This window comes from Chelonoidis abingdonii, chromosome 19 (genome assembly GCF_003597395.2).
Source record: "Chelonoidis abingdonii isolate Lonesome George chromosome 19, CheloAbing_2.0, whole genome shotgun sequence".
Taxonomy (NCBI): Eukaryota; Metazoa; Chordata; order Testudines; family Testudinidae; genus Chelonoidis; species Chelonoidis abingdonii.
Window position 1 is genome coordinate 37,840,082 of NC_133787.1, and position 17,632 is coordinate 37,857,713.

Sequence of the window (17,632 nt, forward strand, 5' to 3'; positions counted from 1 at the left end):
CTGACAAGAGCCATACACATGGCTGCCAGAGTAGGTTAAGCAGATATCCTTTTAAAAAACATGCATATTTTTTGGGGAGGGCAGGGGGACAGAGGGAGGAGGGAATTGGGTCCATTTTTATTTCTGTGAATTGTCCAGTAGAGGGTGATGTAAGGTGACGTAGGCAGTACTTGTGCCCTTTTTTGGAAGGGGTAGATTTCTTTGATTTTAATTTGTTTTCCTTATTCCTCTTTTTCTAAGAAAAGAGTTCAGGCCGCCCAAAACCGCCTTCCCATTTGTTAGTAGAGCACTGACAGTGTTATGTAATAACTGTGAAGTGGACGAGCACTCTGGATAATAATATGCAAATAAGCAGAGCAAGCAAAAAACCGCTTTGCTCCAGAATCCAAACCTCCATCCCTTCTTGCCAGAACAAGGGGGAAGATCCTCAACTTGTGTAAATTGTCATAGCTCCATTGTCATTGCTCCATTGACATCAATGGAGTTATAACAGTTTGTTCCAGCTGAGGCTTTGCCGTCAGAGTCTTTGAAGAGAAGTAGAGGTACACTTACGGTGTTTAGCTCCTATTTAAAATAAAATTGGGATGTGAAGACAAATGTCTGCCAGTCGATTTTTAGGAAACTATTTTAGAAATAAAGATGCAGAAACCCACAGAGAGATTTAAATAGAGATTAATTCAAAGAATGAATGAAGCAAAATGACAGTGGGAAAAAGTGATATGGAAAATATCGGAGGTTTTTCCTTTGGCATAAGGAATTTTCAAATTGTTCTTAGCTGAAAGTTAAATACACACATGCTTGACAGAGTTGTGAATTACATTTGTCAGACAAATCCCATCTTGCTTTCACAACTTCTGAAGAGGATTAACTTTGAAAAATATGCCACAGAAACAAGTGTTTTAGTGGGGTAACTTTGTCAAGTGTTGACGATTAGCCCAAAAAGATAAAAGACCTTTTTTAGATAGATTTACTTTTTTTTTGGCTCATAAGAACATACAGTAAACACATATTTTAAAGGGTCTAATTTTCTGTTCATGAAAAAGGAACTAGTCAGTTATAACATTTTCCATTTCGTAACCCTCCATTTGTGAAAAGGTAAAAGCAGCATCTTTCGTTCAAAGGATAACTGCGCTTCTATTGCATCTGATCCACCTGAAAAAAAAAAAAAGGTGCTGTGAAAATACCACACAGCACTAACTCAACTGTTCAGATGATGTCCCAGCAAATCCTTCATTCTAAAAAACGTGGTGGAAAATTTCAACATGAGAGTTCAGCTGTACAATTTCTCAGAGCCAGGGATTCTCTGTTATATCAAAGTTGTAAATGTGAGGCCAGATAGTTTACATTATAGTGATTTATAACTGTTGATACATCCTCCATTCAGGCTGTGTGCTGTTCAAGTTTGTATTTGTTTTTTATGGGGAATGTTTAAAAATGGATAAATATTACTTTTGCCTGGTCAGAGCTTTAGAGGGGAAAAAACAATTATCCATAAAGGATGTTTTGTTTTTGGACACTGCTGAGTTCTCTTTTCCTTTCTTTTTTTTTTTGTTACTAACTCTGGCCATTGCAATGAAGCCAAAGATTGGAGTCTATTTATAAGCAAGTTTGCTTCTTGAGAGATGTATAGTTCTGAATGCATTTGACCGCATTCCTCCCACTTCAGATTGACTTTAGTATATGCAGTTCTTACCAACCCCTGTTTAAGCTTGTTGATGCAAAAATAGTTTTTAACATCTGTAAAGTAACAGCTAGACTACAGCAAATACAGGTCTCTTTGTATTATTCAGTTACAAACAAATTTCAATATTTCTTTAATGGGCTGCACGCCTTGCTAACTCATGGATACTCTTGAGTTACAGGCTGTTCCTGGTAGGGAAATAAGAACATATTTATAATGGGGGTTTAAGGTTTTCTCTGAAATATTGTATTGCACTGATATAATTGTCAGGTCCAAGCTAGCGGAAATTTACTTTTAAAATGTTGCTGAAGTTATAGGTGAAACATATTTCTTACCCCATCATTCAGTTCCATCTTGAGTCCAACAGTTACTGGGTGGAAAAAAATGAGAATATAGGATTATGTGTATGGACACCAGGACTGATCAGCTTTTGATTTACGCAGTGGGGTTTGAAAAACATGCTGAAAGCAAGAAGTCACAGCTGGATGTACTAGAGGTAGCCTGTAAGGAGCAAGGTGAAAATCAGAATTGGCATTCCTTATAATCTAATAGCCTAGTATGTGGGAATAAATTGATGTTTAATAAAACAGAATTTATGGAAAATCAGTTATGTGAAGATGACATGAAAATTCATGGTACACAGACAGGAGAAGGTAAAAAGATATTTGTTTTTCTGAAAGAATCATTTACTCAATTAATTTAACTAAATAATAATCCAGTCCTTGATTCCCTTCAGTGGTGGCTTGACTGCAAGCAGTATGTGCGGGAATACCTTTCTCCAGGCCTCATCCATTGCTGTCCCTAGTCACAGATGTATCAGCGATGGGATGGGATGCACACCTGAGAAGACTCAGGACCCAAGATGTCTGGTCCCAGGCAGAACTTTCGCTGCACATCAATGTCAGTGAGGTGTATGCGGTTCGCCTTGCTTGCCAGATGTTTCAAACCCATCTACAGGGGAGATGTGTATCAGTATTGACAGACTATACCATAGCGATGTTCTATATAAACAAGAAGTCAGGAAGTCCTCAAACTGTGGGACTTCTGCATTGCCCATTCGATACATTATACATTCCAACCCATTTACTCTGAACAGGGGTATCTGGTACTGGACCTCAGAGTAAATCATATGTTGGGCCTGATCAGTGACATCAAGTACAAAGTCTCTGGTCCTTATAACTAGTACAGGGAAATTTTGTTTTTCCTTCAGTGTGTGCCCACTAGGCCCCAGCCAAATATTTGGTCCTGACACTTGTGAAAAAACTTGTATTACAAGATATAGAAATCACATACCCATGAAACTTCATGAAAATTGTGAGGGAGTATTTAAACACTGACTTTCTGTAAATTAGGATAATAGTCAGCCATATGGCAACTGACCCAGCCTCCATGAATAGCAGGAATAGAACCACAATTAGAGCATAATATATAACAATTATACATGAGTTATTTTTCTCTTTTTGGTAGCTTTACTTGGCTGCTTCATTCATACTTTCTCTTGACAGCCTTTTATGTAATTAAATGTAAAAGTAATTTAAAGCTATTTATTTGGACTACAAAAACAAGTAAACTTTCCACCAAATAACTAGATTCTAGCTTAGCCATATTGAGTTGGTTTTCAGTTTCCAGACTCAGGTTTAAAAGCACAAATTTGTTGTCTTGCACTAGTCTGTTCATAAACAATGAGTGTGAGAACAGATACTAATTAAACAAACTATTTTTTCAGAGCACTGCAGCTAAAATATTAGCACACTAGGATAAAGCAACAAAGAGTCCTGTGGCACCTTACAGACTAAAGAACTGCGCCTCACATTAAGCAGGGCGGGGATGACGACTGTTTACAATACTCTGGCAAAATAAGGAATCCTCCTGAAGTGGATGTAAATGTAATTTTACACCCACTTTAAGATGCCTTTACTCACCTCTGGCAGTTAAGGGGTAGAGAGAGACAGAGTGATTTTGCAGCAGCTGCAGATCAGAGTGGGGACACTGACCCAGGAGACCAGAAGAGAGAGGAAGTTATATAAGTAAATGCCGGGCAGGAGAAGCCCTCTTTTTCCTGGATCAGGTGAAGCACACCCACCCTGCAACCTATGGAACTGGTGAAATAGCAGGTTTGGTCAGGATCCACTGTCAGCATTGTGCTAGTTGCTCCTTTCTCAGGGGAGCTAGGAAGGAATTTTTTCTTCGCCTCCAGATTGGTGAGGGAAAGTGTGTGTGTGTGCGTGGTGGTGGTGGTGGTGATGGTGGTGTTTGCCTTCTCCACAGCTGGTTCAGGGAGGGGGCTTAGTTGGGGCAAACATGGCACAGGAATTAGGCCATGATATTGCAACTCATTATGTTGATTTGGGACGGCTGTCCAGTGCAGGTGCTCCACAGGGAAGGGATACAGTGATCTGATAAATGGAGTAGTAAAGGATTTAAAGGAGGTATTTGTTAAAGGAGCAGAAACAGGATAGTTCAGGGCTTCTATGACTAACTCCCTTCCCCCTTTATAGCCCATCTCAGCACTCACTGAAGGATTGGGGGAGGGTAAGTTCCCAGAAGCAGGTGGGCTGGGGACCAGGATGGGAAAGGGGGAGGGTTGATGGATGCACCCCTGTTGTATGTTGAAATGATCATGGGATTACCTGAAATGTACACTTTTTTTTGCTGGGTCCTCCCAGATAGTTGTTAATAAAGTTGTGGCCTAATTAAACTACATCCAGTGTCTCCTGTCCTTCCTAAATAGCTGGACAGTGAGCACTATTGTACTAAAGATCATTTAGTGGTTCTAGAATAAGCCTTCAAAAAGATTGAAGTGGAAGTTTTCCATTGTGGAATAGGGTTCCTTTGTTTTGTTTTGTGTTTCAATAACTGAGCCCCCCAACTGTGTCCTTTAAAATGAGAATATGTAGCTCATTAGTCATCTGCTGTGAGGACTAGGCTCATCTAATCTTTATTTGAACAATAAATAGAATGTTAAGTTATTAATATAACACAGTTGTCCACTGTACAAATGCAGTAACATTTCATGTCTTTAATATTTTCATTATGGTTTCCTGTACTAATATACATTCATAGTCTCTCTTTATGGAATGCTGCAGGGTGTGGCAAGGCGCACCCCATTACGTTACCATATAGTGAAGAAGTCATTGTTGGGAGTTGGGGGGAGAATGGGGAGTGAAATCCACATTTCTAAGAATTTCCTAAATGTATATTTATATGATTTACCAAAATAGCACAGAGAAAGCAGTTACAAATTATCAAGGAAATAAAATACATTTAAGTTTTTTTCTAAATCCATGTTGACATGACAATGCTGTCTATATACATGAGACATTATGGTCTCAGTTAAACTTAAAAAATGCCCTCCAAATAATATTCCCACATAAAAGGAAGGGAATACAGGACTGGTGCTGAATTTTAATCATCCCTGTTGTGTTGGGTATTTTAAGGTTCATCCAAATAGATGATCTGACATACCTTGTGTGCTGCCAGAACCATGTGTAACTGAGTTTTAACTAGCTGTGTCTCAGTTTGTGGGTGCACACAAAAACCTTGTCCCCATGCTCTGCGACTCTGTTCTAGTCTCTTTTTTCAGAGAAGGATTCTTGACTGTGTCAGTATCTCAGTATCGCTAACCCCAAATGTTACAAAATGGAATCAGGCTTCAAAAAATTATGATTAGTTAAAAATCACGGAATTAAAAAAAATACACTTTTGGTTCTTTTTTATTTATCTTGTAGTTTTTAAATTTTAGGATACACTTTTCTCTGCAATGAGGGCTAGTAACTTACTTATTTTTTTAATGGAGGTTGAGATTCTCATGAAATCCTGACTCCAGCAATTGGGGCGTTAAGAAAAATACACAAGACTTGCAATAAAATCACAAGAGTTGGCAACACTTTGCCTGCTCACAAGAACAGAACCGTTTAGTCCTCCATGTTGCAATACTGAATGGATTGCAGATATGATATAATCTTCAATAGCTCCAGTCAGGCAATCCAGAGGAACAGCATGATTTGGTATGTGTATTACAGAAAGTTGCTTTCCAACCTTGAAGGAAGATGGTGTGCTGGCAGATGCTGAACAGGTGGATTGAGAATTAGAGAAGCTGAGAAAAACTGAAAATTTTCCTACTTCGCTGGTCCATTCACCTTCATGTCACTACTTTCTGAGTTTCTTGTTGTAGTATAACTTGCATTTATAGCAAAAATACCTGTGTAAATTTGTCATGTTCCAGAGAGCAAGCTATAACAAAACCCTTTTTATTGTACCTCAATTTGTAACCTGACCCGTAGGCTAGTAATGAAACTGCAGGTGAAGCATGAGGGTAACAAACATTCTGCATCTGCTTATTCTCTGTTTGTTTGTTAGTTTCCTACCTATCCATTATTGCATGGCAACTGGCATGGAGATGTTCAAACAAAATAAGGTTGGATTTTGTCTTTTCTTTTTCTTTCCAGAGGGTACTCAGAGCACAGTGTCAGCAACTAATGAAATCCAGCCGAACCAGCCACAGGCGCTACACTATGCACTGGCTAATGCTCAGCAGGTTCAAATCCACCAAATAGGAGAAGATGGCCAAGTCCAAGTAGTATGTACTCATTCTTCATAATTTCTTCCAGTTTAAAAAGTCCAGAACACTGAACATTTTATGTGCCACATAGCTCAGATTTGGCTCTTTCTGTGGTCCAAAAAAGATAATTAACTTATATCCCCGCACCTGGGCCTCTTAATCATGTTTCAGAAAATCTCGCCCTCCAAATAGTAATCCGTCCATTTATGATTCAGGTGTCTTCCTTTCTTTTGTAAAATGCATTCAAAACCTTTTTTGGACATCTGTTAGCTGAATCCTTTACATGTGCGTTCATTTAAATGTATGTATATAAGCAAAAGCTGTAAATATTGATGTTAAATTATAAAAAAAAGTTTTAATAAACTTAACATTTTGACCCAAATCCACAAATGCCAGGAAATGTAAAAGTTAAGGCTGACACTACTACAATAAGTCAAGCCATTGTGCTTTTTAAATGCATGGTGTTGGTATACTCTGAGGAAACTTTCCCTGGCTTTTGTAGTTTTAGTCACAATCTTAATGCAAAAACTATTTTGTATGTAATGCAATATTTGTAAAGAGAAAAGCAGAAGTGAGGTAAAAAGGGTATTGGAATACGTAGTATTGTGGACCCCTAGCTTTCCAAATTAAGACGTTATTATCTGTATTACTGTGTAGTGCTTAGGAACCCTAGTAATGGACCAAGACCCCATTGTGCTAAGTGCTGTGCAAACAGAAAACAAAAAGTTGATCCCATCCCCAAAGAGCTTACTATCTGAGTATAAAACAAGAAAAGACAGATGGAGACAGAGGAGTACAAGGAAACAATGAGACAATATTGGTCAACATGATGGGCAGTGGTAGAGGTAGAGAAGGGAGACGCAATGGAGGGATGCAATGAGGAGGGTAACATGATCTGAGCAATGAGCCAGGAAAATGATCTTTGCAGCAGCATTCTGAATGGATATAGTAAAGCAAGATTGCTTTTGTCAAGGTCAGAGAAAAGGATTTTACAGTAATTGAGATGTAAGAGGATGAAAACTTGAACAAGACTTTTAACTGTGTAGATCAGTGGTAGGCAACCTATGGCACGTGTACTGAAGGCAGCACGCAAGCTGATTTTCAGTGGGACTCACACTGGCCACCAAAAATAGAGTTAAAGAAGCTAAAGGAGGACAAGATTTCAAGAGCAGCATGGTCAATGGAGTCAAAGGCAGCTGACAGGTCAATGAAGCTGACGATAGAGTACTGATTTTGAGTTTTGGTTAGGAAGAGGTCATTCGAGACTTGGGTGAGAGCGATTTTAGAGGAGTGAAAGGGTGGAGGCCGAATTAGAGAGGCTCTAGGATAGAATCTGATGAGAGGAACTCCAAACAGCAGGTTCAGATATTTTAGAGATGAAAGGGAAAAGGGGTGGCAGTTTGAGAGGAAAATGGTGTCAAGGATGTCAAGGATCTAAAAATGGTTTTTTAGATGACAGAGGTTTAAGCGTGCTTGTATTGTGGAGATAACAAGCCAGAAGAGAGTGAGAGGTTAAGAGGAGGAGTAAGGAAGGTTGGATGTGACTGGGTATGAGAGAGAGAATGAATCCTGGAGCTATGAGTCTGGCTTTAAGAAAAACAGCAGCTACCCTGTGAGACTTGCCATAAAATAGCAAGAGTTGGCAACAGTGCATCAAGCAAGTTTTTCAGGCCTAAAGATTAAGGAAGAGGTACTAAAAACTCACTCATTGATTTAAGTGGGAGCTGCAAGTGCCCAGCATGTCCGACAATCAGTTCATAAATACTTCGTGTATTTGCAATTTTTACTTGTCGATTATTATATAATTCCATATTTAGTATTGCAACAGACTGTAGCAATCTGTGTTATTTCTTTAAGTAACATCAAGCAACTTTTCTGTGTTGTAGGGGAATTGCCTGGTGAAATAAAGCTGTCATAATCAGGGCCTGAAGGGAACATGCAATGCACTCTGATTTTTCACAGGCACAAAGCCTGTGAAAGACCCATTCTAGCCAACATAAATTAGAGCAGCCATGTAGCTACTGGAATTTGTGCCCCAGGATCAGAATGAGGAAGGAGGTATGGCTCCATGTCTGTCCTCCTTTTCTCAGAGGCACCAAGTAGTGATAAACTGGTATAAACTTTTTTTTTTATGGGGGTCTGTTCTAACTTGTATAGCATCACACAGTTGGCTTGATGCAATTATGAATTTTTACAGCTTTTCTTGGAGCATCATGCACAATGGATAGCAAATCCTATATTTCTCTGGAAAGGACCATTGTCCCCATACAGCAACATATCACAGGCAAATTGCTTTCCTTGAGGGTCTGTAGGGTAAATTTCCTACTGGAGTTAGCCTATAGGCCAAATGATTAAACCTCTGAAATTTGGCAGACCTGTAAAGAAACTTTCAAATCCAGTGGTGTAAACTGTCTTCAGCAGTAAGCTTGTAAAAGAGAAACCTCCATTTGAGAAGCAGTGTTCTTTAAAAGAACTGGGAATCAGGGCTATTGGATCCACTCCCAGCTCTGCCATTGACTAGCTGTGTGATATTGGGAATTCCTTTGTATCTTAGTTTTGCCATCATATTAATTCTTACCTACCTCCCAGGGGTTTTGTGAAGTTTAATAAAGGCTTTTAAAGAATGTTTGAGATCCTTGATGAAGAGCACTCTAGAAATGCAAATTACCATTATAAGATATGTAGACAAAAAATCCATAATAGTAGAGATAAAAGGTAAGGGCATGCCAAATAAAACTAAATTTTCATCTGTGGAATCAAAGTTTAAATCTAACTTGGAGTTTCGGAAACCTGTTGCAATCTCCAGTCAAAATCTAAACATTGCTGCTATAAATCTGGTCCAGTAGGTTCTGTAGAGAGGCCCAGGCCTGCACCAGATGGAAACAACATTACACTTTGTTCTCTGGAAAATGATTTGCGTAGATCAGGCTTCAGGTCATTAGCAGGGCATGATGCATTTATGGTTACATGCCCCATACAGTGTATGTGAATTGCTGATGGCTTTCAGATTTCAGCATTGCCCATGCTTGCACATTCAGTCAGAAACGATTATTTACACAGAAAATGCAAAAACACAAACCAACAGTGCTGGGATTGAACTGGATGCCCAGGAATTGCAAATGCAAATTTTCTTTGGGGGATAGGACTAAAAATAATGATTTCTTTTTTTTTATGCTTGAATTGCTTAGGTGGCCATACTAAAATCATTGGCCTTGAAGGTTAACTATGTACCTGCAATGGATGAGTGAGCAGTTTTTTTTCAAATGATCTGTGGTACAAAGATGAACAAAGTCACCTTTTTGCCTTATTCTGAAAGAATTACCAAAACTGTAAACGCAGCGTAATAATACCTTTTTTAATTTTCAATGCTCTTCCCTGGGAACCGCTGAGAGCTTGGTGTTAAGAAGGGAAAGCGATTCTTATCTCAGCATGGATTGAGTCTATGCTCTAATTTTATATACAGTCGCTATTGTCAGTTTGATACTTTCAGTATGTTTTTTTTTCGCCCTATAAATAGACAGTTTCCTTTCAGAGGAAATGAAACTGTTTGAAATAGAGGGATCTGTATTTCTTTGAAATTCACATGCAATTGTTCTTGTGTTATAAGAAAGGCTTTTGACAGTATTCCAAATGGATATCTTTAATCTCAGTTTCATACAGGCATATTAAAATGAAAACAAAGCCTTATAAACCCCAAAGTAGGTTATTTAGAATCCAGTTTATAAGCAGGTAAATTACAGTAGCAAAAGCTTCTTTAGGCCAGTCAGGATGCACAAGGAATTCTTTCACTTTCCTCCCCACATTTTTACCAAATGGAATACTTGATTTCTTTCAGGAGTGGTTGTTGAGGGGCAGCAATATAAAGTATCAACTTTATTAAAACCAAGTTAGGGCCAGATTCTCAACAGGTGTAAAAGTCTGGCCGCTATATATCCCTTCTTGTATTTAGTTCAGCTGTGGCTGCATTTCATCTGTGGCAGAAGTGATCCTTATATTTTACTGATATACATTAAGGCCCTGATTCTATAGTCTCTCTGAGTTGTTTGCAGGTTTGGTCCCATAGTTTGTGGAACAGTTAAAATTGCAAACTGCTCTGAGATCTTTTGAAGAGAAAGGCACTCTATAAATGTAATCATTATTCCCATTTGTGTCCTTTCTATCATTGGACAGTTAAATGCTTTTCCCACAAGGCGTTCTATTCCATTTAAACTTCCTATAGAAGAATGGACAAATGTGGATACAGTTAATTTTTTAAAGTAATTTTTGTACATTTGGGAGTTTCAGTGAATCATTTCCCTCCATCCTCAAATACATAAAACTATAACGAATCTGAGATAATAGCTTCTTCCTCTAGTTTTGATTTTCTTCTGATGCTTCTTGGTGTTTTCTTTTGTTGCGGATCCCACAGGGTCACCTCCACATAGCCCAGGTGCCTCAAGGGGAGCAGGTCCAAATCACACAGGACAGCGAGGTGAGCCAAAATGCCACGTCATGTGAGTAGATATGGTCAGAGCCTGGGCTATGTTTCTTAAAGCATTGTTCTCAGTGATGCTGAAATAAGCGAAAGAACCCAGTGAAAGTGGAACTGAGTGCATGTGGAGAGCCACATTGAAATATGCCTCAGTCTCAGCAAAGGTAGCGTACTCCTTCTCTGTCTGTGGTTGTATTTGGCCAACCAAGGAATGCATATGTGTTTTGTATTCGCAGATTGTGGCTTGTAGCTGATGTGCTTTATAATGGGCTTAATGGGAGGCAAAGTGTAGTACATTCAGGGTACTACCATAGCTAGCAACAGCTTTTGTGCTTAGCAAGTGCTGCAGTAAAGGACTTTAGTAATGCAGCCTGCAGAATATTTCCAAAGTACCTAACGGTGTCTTTCACTGTGGGAACTGCAGAACTCTACTAGGAGGGTTTTTGAGATTCCTGTTAGTGAAAGTATTTAGAGAACGAAGCAGTTTCTAGAAGCCTGGCAGTGACTACATGCCTCAATTACAGTTCCGTCAACCCCTTGGCATAAAAATAGTGCAGCGAAAAGAAAACTGATGCTCCAGAATTATGGCCCCAGCCTGGAAATTATTACACAGGCAAAACTCCCATTGGAGCCAATCTGCCCTGTGTGTTTTAGTGCATGGAATAATATGGTACACTGGGGTCCTGTGGTGAAGGGTACGTTCTGATTCCTTGCACTCTGAGGTTAAAATTATTACAGTGAATATCAGTGAGTTTTAGTGAAAAGAGTTCTCCTTTCAGGAGCTGGATGGGGTAAAGAGAAACAAGAATGAATTTTCAAATTCTGTGGCTCTGAATGCAGCTGTGGTCAGGTGGATATTTGTTGTGAAAGAGTCTAGTGTGGGCATGAGAAGTCACTACAGAGACTAAACTCCATTGACCTCAGTGGGAGTTGCCTGCATATAAAGACTCCAGGAACAGGCTTACGTTTTAGCCATGTGGTTTGAAAACAGCTGGATTATAATTTATTCCAATATATACTCCTTTGAAAGAAAGTGGAATTGCAGCTAATCCAGATGGATTGATTTAAATCATGATGATTTAAATAATTGATTTTAATCAACTTTTCCATTTGTTCTTCAATTATTTTCTAAAGAGAGGTGCATTCTCATTGGTTGATCTAACTATTAAACCATGTTGATTTACAACTAAATACAGCCTTTCCACTAGATTTGTTACATATTTTTGCTATCTAGCAGGGTACACTATAACTGTATATGTTTATTTATGGAATTATATAGCTTAATGCTTTTGAATTTCTATTAATTGTACATTTTAGTATGTTGGGAAGTGGTGAATGATATATTGCTTATTTACTAGATAATTAACTTTTTGTCATGACTTGTGTCAAACTGCATTAGGGTGGTAACTGTAATTTAATTAAACACACAAAACAAAATTTACTTTTATTAAACAAAACAGCCTTAAATGTTTTGGATAAGTAAGCTTTCTGTCAAAACATGTTTCACTTTACAACTAAATGATTTACTAAACAGAGGGATTAACTGTAGTCGGTAAATTCAGCTGATTATTTCAGGTCAGCCTGGGAACATTTTCAAATGCGCCTAAGTGAAGCTGACTGGAGCTTAAATTCTCTTGAAAATGAGACAGTCGCCTAAGTTACTTGGGCTGATCAATTGTGCCATATTCATAAAGCTTGGCCTCAAAAGTTAAATGTTTTCTTCCTGATTCTTTCTTTATATAGAAAAGCAGTCTTTCATTCAAAGTTTTTGATGTTGACTCATAGATTCAGCATATTTATTTTTTTATTAAAATGGTTTAAGAGATTATAATAAATTGCGGCCTTGACATATTTTGTATTAAATGCAGATTTTATTTGAAACAAGTTTATTTTTAAAGAGAAAAACTTATTATAATTTAAATAAAAAAATAAAAATATCCAATTTAATTTTTTTCATAATAAAATTGTTGATTTTTATTCACCATGCTGGCAGTATTATGGAGTGTAAAAAGATGAAAATGAAAGAACTGGGTGTGTTTTTCCCACAGAAATTTGCCATTTTACTTCTTGTGCTTAAATTGTTTTGGGGAGTTTTTTTCTTGATTTGTTTTGTTTCTTTTTACTTAAACATATTTTTAAAGGACCTTTTTAAGAACTTAAATCAGAGTTTCTTTCTGTAATGAAGTTCCTTCCCTTTTCAATGTTCATAGCTAAAGGTCTTTTGCAAATAGTTTACAGCATTTAGAATCTTTTGTAATATGTGCCTTGGAAATTCCTATACTAGAACTCTTTGTTCTCATTTTCGGTTGAGTTTTAATAAAGTAAAATAAATGTCTGTTAGTACTAATGATAGCTTAGTAATAACAGACATTATATCCATTAAGAATGGCACATACCATAACAGCCAAAGATTAAAAAAAATTACTCTAGTAATTTTAGGATGACAAATGTTTTGAATTGTGCATGTTTGCAATTTTACAAAAATGAGGGAATATGAGAAGGGAAACTCTACCTCCATAAAAGCCATATAAACAGATTGCTACTTAATCATTTTATTATAACACTCCCTTGCCCCCACCTCACCCCTGAAGAACTCTTTTTTCTAAAAAAATTGAAAAAATCAGTAAAGTGGTACAGGCATCCATTCTCTATGATTAAAGTGAAGGAGCACTTTATTTGAGTTTTACTGCCAAAAATATAGACCTTCAGAAGAATTTCCTAAATTAATAGATTTCCTCAAATAAATACACATCTCCTTGAGAAGTGCTGCTTTATTTCTAATTTCTGAGTTCTGTTTCTTCTTCTTATTTTACAGGGTAATCTGCAGATACATCAGGTTCATGTCGGTCAAGATGGACAGGTAGGAATTGATCCTTCTCAGTTGAGTTTTAGGGTAGTGTTGCAGTTCAGTTTTCATAATTAAATGTTACATATGGATTGACTTCATATTACCAAAAGTTGTTTTAATGACCAAAATGTGTGCTATATCTTCTACTTAAATTTTATGGCATAAACAGAAAAAAATGTTAAGCAAGCAGTTAATATTTTGCCTACTTATGATGAAACAGTTTGATATTTGACCATCGTTATTTCATCACTCACGCAATAATATATTTCATCCATATGTTTTATAATTTCTTGTCTTTGGCTACTTCGTTGTTGTGCTAAACTAGACTGATTATCTTGTGCACAGGATGTTCCTTGTACATGCTTTTGTCATTGACTGTCAATGAATGTGGACCACAAGCTATGCAGACATAAGAACATTTGTTGCTAAGATTTAAGCAGATATTTTTGTATTGTATGAATGTCAAGAGAGAAAGAGAGATCTTTCGCATCTGGTTGTGTTCTTTTTGATAAGATAGCTTTATTAGGCACTTATGCATATGTGGGACAGGATGAAAATGAGTCCCAAGCTGCAGCAGTGACTCTGGGAGATTGTTTGAATTAACATAATTTTCATATCAGTTGAAAGTGAAATTGCTAACATCTGATCACAGGACATCCTTTATCAAGTTGTGTTAGGTTAAAATACCCACAGTAAAAAGTACTCATGTAAGGGAAGCTTCTGTCCAGGCCACTTGAATGAACAACTGTTTTTGTTCATGCTGAATATTATAATACAAGCTGTGTTAAGATCTATGACCAGGGGCTTGAGCTTTGGCAAGACACAAGCCACTTGGACTCTGAACCTCTGGGGAACTATTGGAACTCTCAATCTTTGGCCATTCCTGGCCTTTTGTGTGGAGAAATAACCTAATCTGTTATTACAATTAATTTTCTAAAGAGATTTTTTTAATCAATTTTAATCTGAAGTGTCTAGTTGTTGTACTGTTGTTAGGTCACTGAAACAGGATAATATAGAAGTCACATGTTGGAGCATTCTTTTTGGCATTTCACTGTTTCCTTTATCCCCCATTGACCCTTCTGCATGTAACAAAATGCCAAGTAAAGCCTTATTGGAAGAAATAGTACATATTTAACCCTGGATCTTTTATTTCTCTGTGACACTAACAAGGTGTGCAGATTATTTGCAATTTTCTGGTATTACAAACCTAGCGGTTTTTTCCTTGAAATGATATTTCATACCATATAGGGCACATATTTGCCATAGTAAGTGTTCTGAATCTCTGCATCTGTAAATAGATCCAATACATGCCAGTTAAAATATTTTTATTATTAAAACAGTGTCAACTTGCAAGCAAAAAGATTTGGATGATCACATTTTGCTGATGGTACCTATGCGGTGATGGTTAAGTGAACCTATTAGAGCAGTGCTTCTCAGAATTGAGCTGTTGCTTGGAAAGCCTCTGGCGTTCTGAGACGGTTTGTTTACCTGCCGTGTCTGCAGGTTTGGCCAATCGCAGTTCCCACTGGCTGTGGTTTGCCACTCCAAGCCAATGGGGGCTGGGGGAAGCGATGCAGGCCGAGGGATGTGCTGGCCACCTTTCCCACAGCCCCCATTGGCCTGGAGCAGTGAATTGCGGCCAGTGGGAGCCGCGATCGGCTGAACCTGCATATGCGGTAGGTAAACAAAACGACCTGGTCCGCCAGGGGCTTTCCCTAAACAAACGGCAGACTGGCTTTGAGAAGCACTGCATTAGAGTATCATGCATCCTATCGCACCTTATAGACTAACAGACGTTTTGGAGTTTGAGCTTTCGTGGGTGAATACCCACTTCGTCAGGCGCAGGTAGTGGAAATTTCCAGGGGCAGGTATATATGTGCTAGCAAGCAAGCTAGAGATAACGAGGTTAGGTTCAATCAGGAGGATTGAGGCCCGGTTTAGCCAGGAGGTGTGAAAAGGAGGAAAACTGATTCGAATTGGCAAGCCATTCACGTCTCTGTTAGTCCAGAGCTGATGTGTCAATTATTCAGAATGAACTGAAGGCCGCTTTCTCTTGAAGTCTGGTCCTGAAGTTTTTTTGCTGCGGATGGCACACTTAAGTCTGCTATGTGTGGGGAGGTTGAGTGCTCTCCTACAGGTTTTTGTATATTGCCATTCCTAATATCTGTTTGTGCCGTATTATCCTTTTCCATAGTGATGTCAGTTTGGCCGATGTACATAGCAGAAAGGGCATTGCTGGCATATGATGCGTATATTACATTGATGACGTGCAGGTGATGAACCAGTGATTGGATGGCTGATCTTGGTAGGTCCGTGATGGTGTTGCGGTTTAGATATGTGGGCAGATGGCATCGAGGTTTGTATTGCATGGATTGGTTCTCTGAGCTAAGTTACTTAGGCGGTGCAGTTGCTGTGAGAATACGTTTCAGTTGTCAGGTGTCTGTGGGCAGATTGGCCTGCCACCAAGACTGTGAAAGTGTGGATCATTGTCCAGGATGGGTGTGAGATCCCTGTGATGCGTTGAGGTGTTTAGCTGGGAGCTGTATGTGATGGCAGTGGTCCTGTTGGTCCTCCCATACACCATTCATATGCCAGCAATGCCCTCTGCTATGAACTAATCCTTATCTCTAGCTTGCTGTAGCCGAATATTCTTACCTGCCCCTGGAAATTTCCACTACCTGCATCTGACGAAGTGGGTATTCACCCACGAAAGCTCACGCTCCAAAACGTCTGTTAGCCTATAAGGTGCCACAGGATTCTCTGCTGCTTTTACAGATCCAGACTAACACGGCTACCCCTCTGATACATGCATCCTATGTGACTGTTTCCCATGCTGAAATAAAAAGTTATGATGTGAATATGAGTTTTCAGGGCTGAACTATTTTTGAAAGAGTTCATGAAATTTTGGAGATCTAATAAATTATTTCTAAGAGGTGCAAACTTAGAAAGGATAAGTAAGAAAAATATATTCCAGAGTTAGGGTTGTATTACAGAAGAGAAGAAAAATACAGATTAATCAGTTTTGGCTTGATTAAGATTAGTAGTTCATGTATATTAGGGAATTTTTCACTGTTACTGGAGTTAAACATCAATGTGTGTTGATAGGAACAGTTCTGGCCCTGCAGAAGTGATTGTGGCTACAATTAGTTGGAAAACTTCTGCCTACATTTTTTCCCCGATTTCTTATTATTTTTAGTTGTGAACCACAAATGATAGTATTGCAGATATCATTGACTCTACTTTTCAAACTTCATTTTCACAGTATGTTACAGGATGCAAAACGAATAGTGTAAGTCTTTTTATTGTTTTCTTCACTCACGCTTGTATTTGATTTCACAAAACTAACTGCTACGCCATATGAATCACCAGGAACTTTTGTCAGAGGACAGCTTGCATATGTATCAAAGCAAGTACCTTCCCTTAGGCACCAGTTTTCAATAACTTTTGCACTCTTGGAAACACTACTTGCTGCTTTCTGTTTCCCTGCAATCTTAGAAGTGTGAACAAGTGTGCAATGGCTGGGGTGATACTAGCTCCATTCTTAATGAAATTTATATGCCTCTGATTTTGTGCATATTATCAGTGCTTTATTATTTGGAATGTAGAAGTGCCAAGTGGTCTCAGTGAGGACTGGAGCGCTGTGTGCCAGGAAGGAAGAATGGCAGCTCTGGGAAAGGCCCTTGTGTAGCATTGTAGATGTACACTGTGCTGTGTAATGGCTGTACCTGACATTTCCTCAGTCCTTTCCCCAAAAGTAGTATATTATCTGAAGGTTGAATATGTACATAGGGTGACCAGATAGAAAGTGTGAAAAATTGGGAAAGAAGATGGGGGGTAATAGGCGCCTATATAAGAAAAAGCTCAGAATATGGGGACTGTCCCTATAAAATCAGGACATCTGGCCATCTTATATGTACAATACAGCCCAGAATCAAACGGGAGAAGTAGTAGAGTGTGGTCGCTACTGCTGGAGTACTTCTCAGAACATTGCCAGCTGTATTCTTCCAACTGTCCATCACCACTTTGAAAAGTCACTTTATTCCCCCCCCCCCCCCCCCCTTTTTTTTTTTT

The 17,632-nt window shown here is 38.5% G+C and overlaps 1 protein-coding gene across 2 annotated transcripts in view; it reads left to right on the forward strand.

Annotated features, from left to right (window-relative positions):
* BANP (BTG3 associated nuclear protein) overlaps window positions 1–17,632 on the forward strand; it is a 271,776-nt gene that overhangs the window by 133,228 nt on the left and 120,916 nt on the right. For both annotated transcript variants that reach the window (XM_032793751.2, XM_075073787.1), the window contains 3 exons: window positions 6,130–6,260; window positions 10,651–10,713; window positions 13,529–13,573. In XM_032793751.2, coding sequence (XP_032649642.1) covers window positions 6,130–6,260; window positions 10,651–10,713; window positions 13,529–13,573 — 239 coding nt within the window. The remainder of the gene's footprint in view (window positions 1–6,129; window positions 6,261–10,650; window positions 10,714–13,528; window positions 13,574–17,632) is intronic.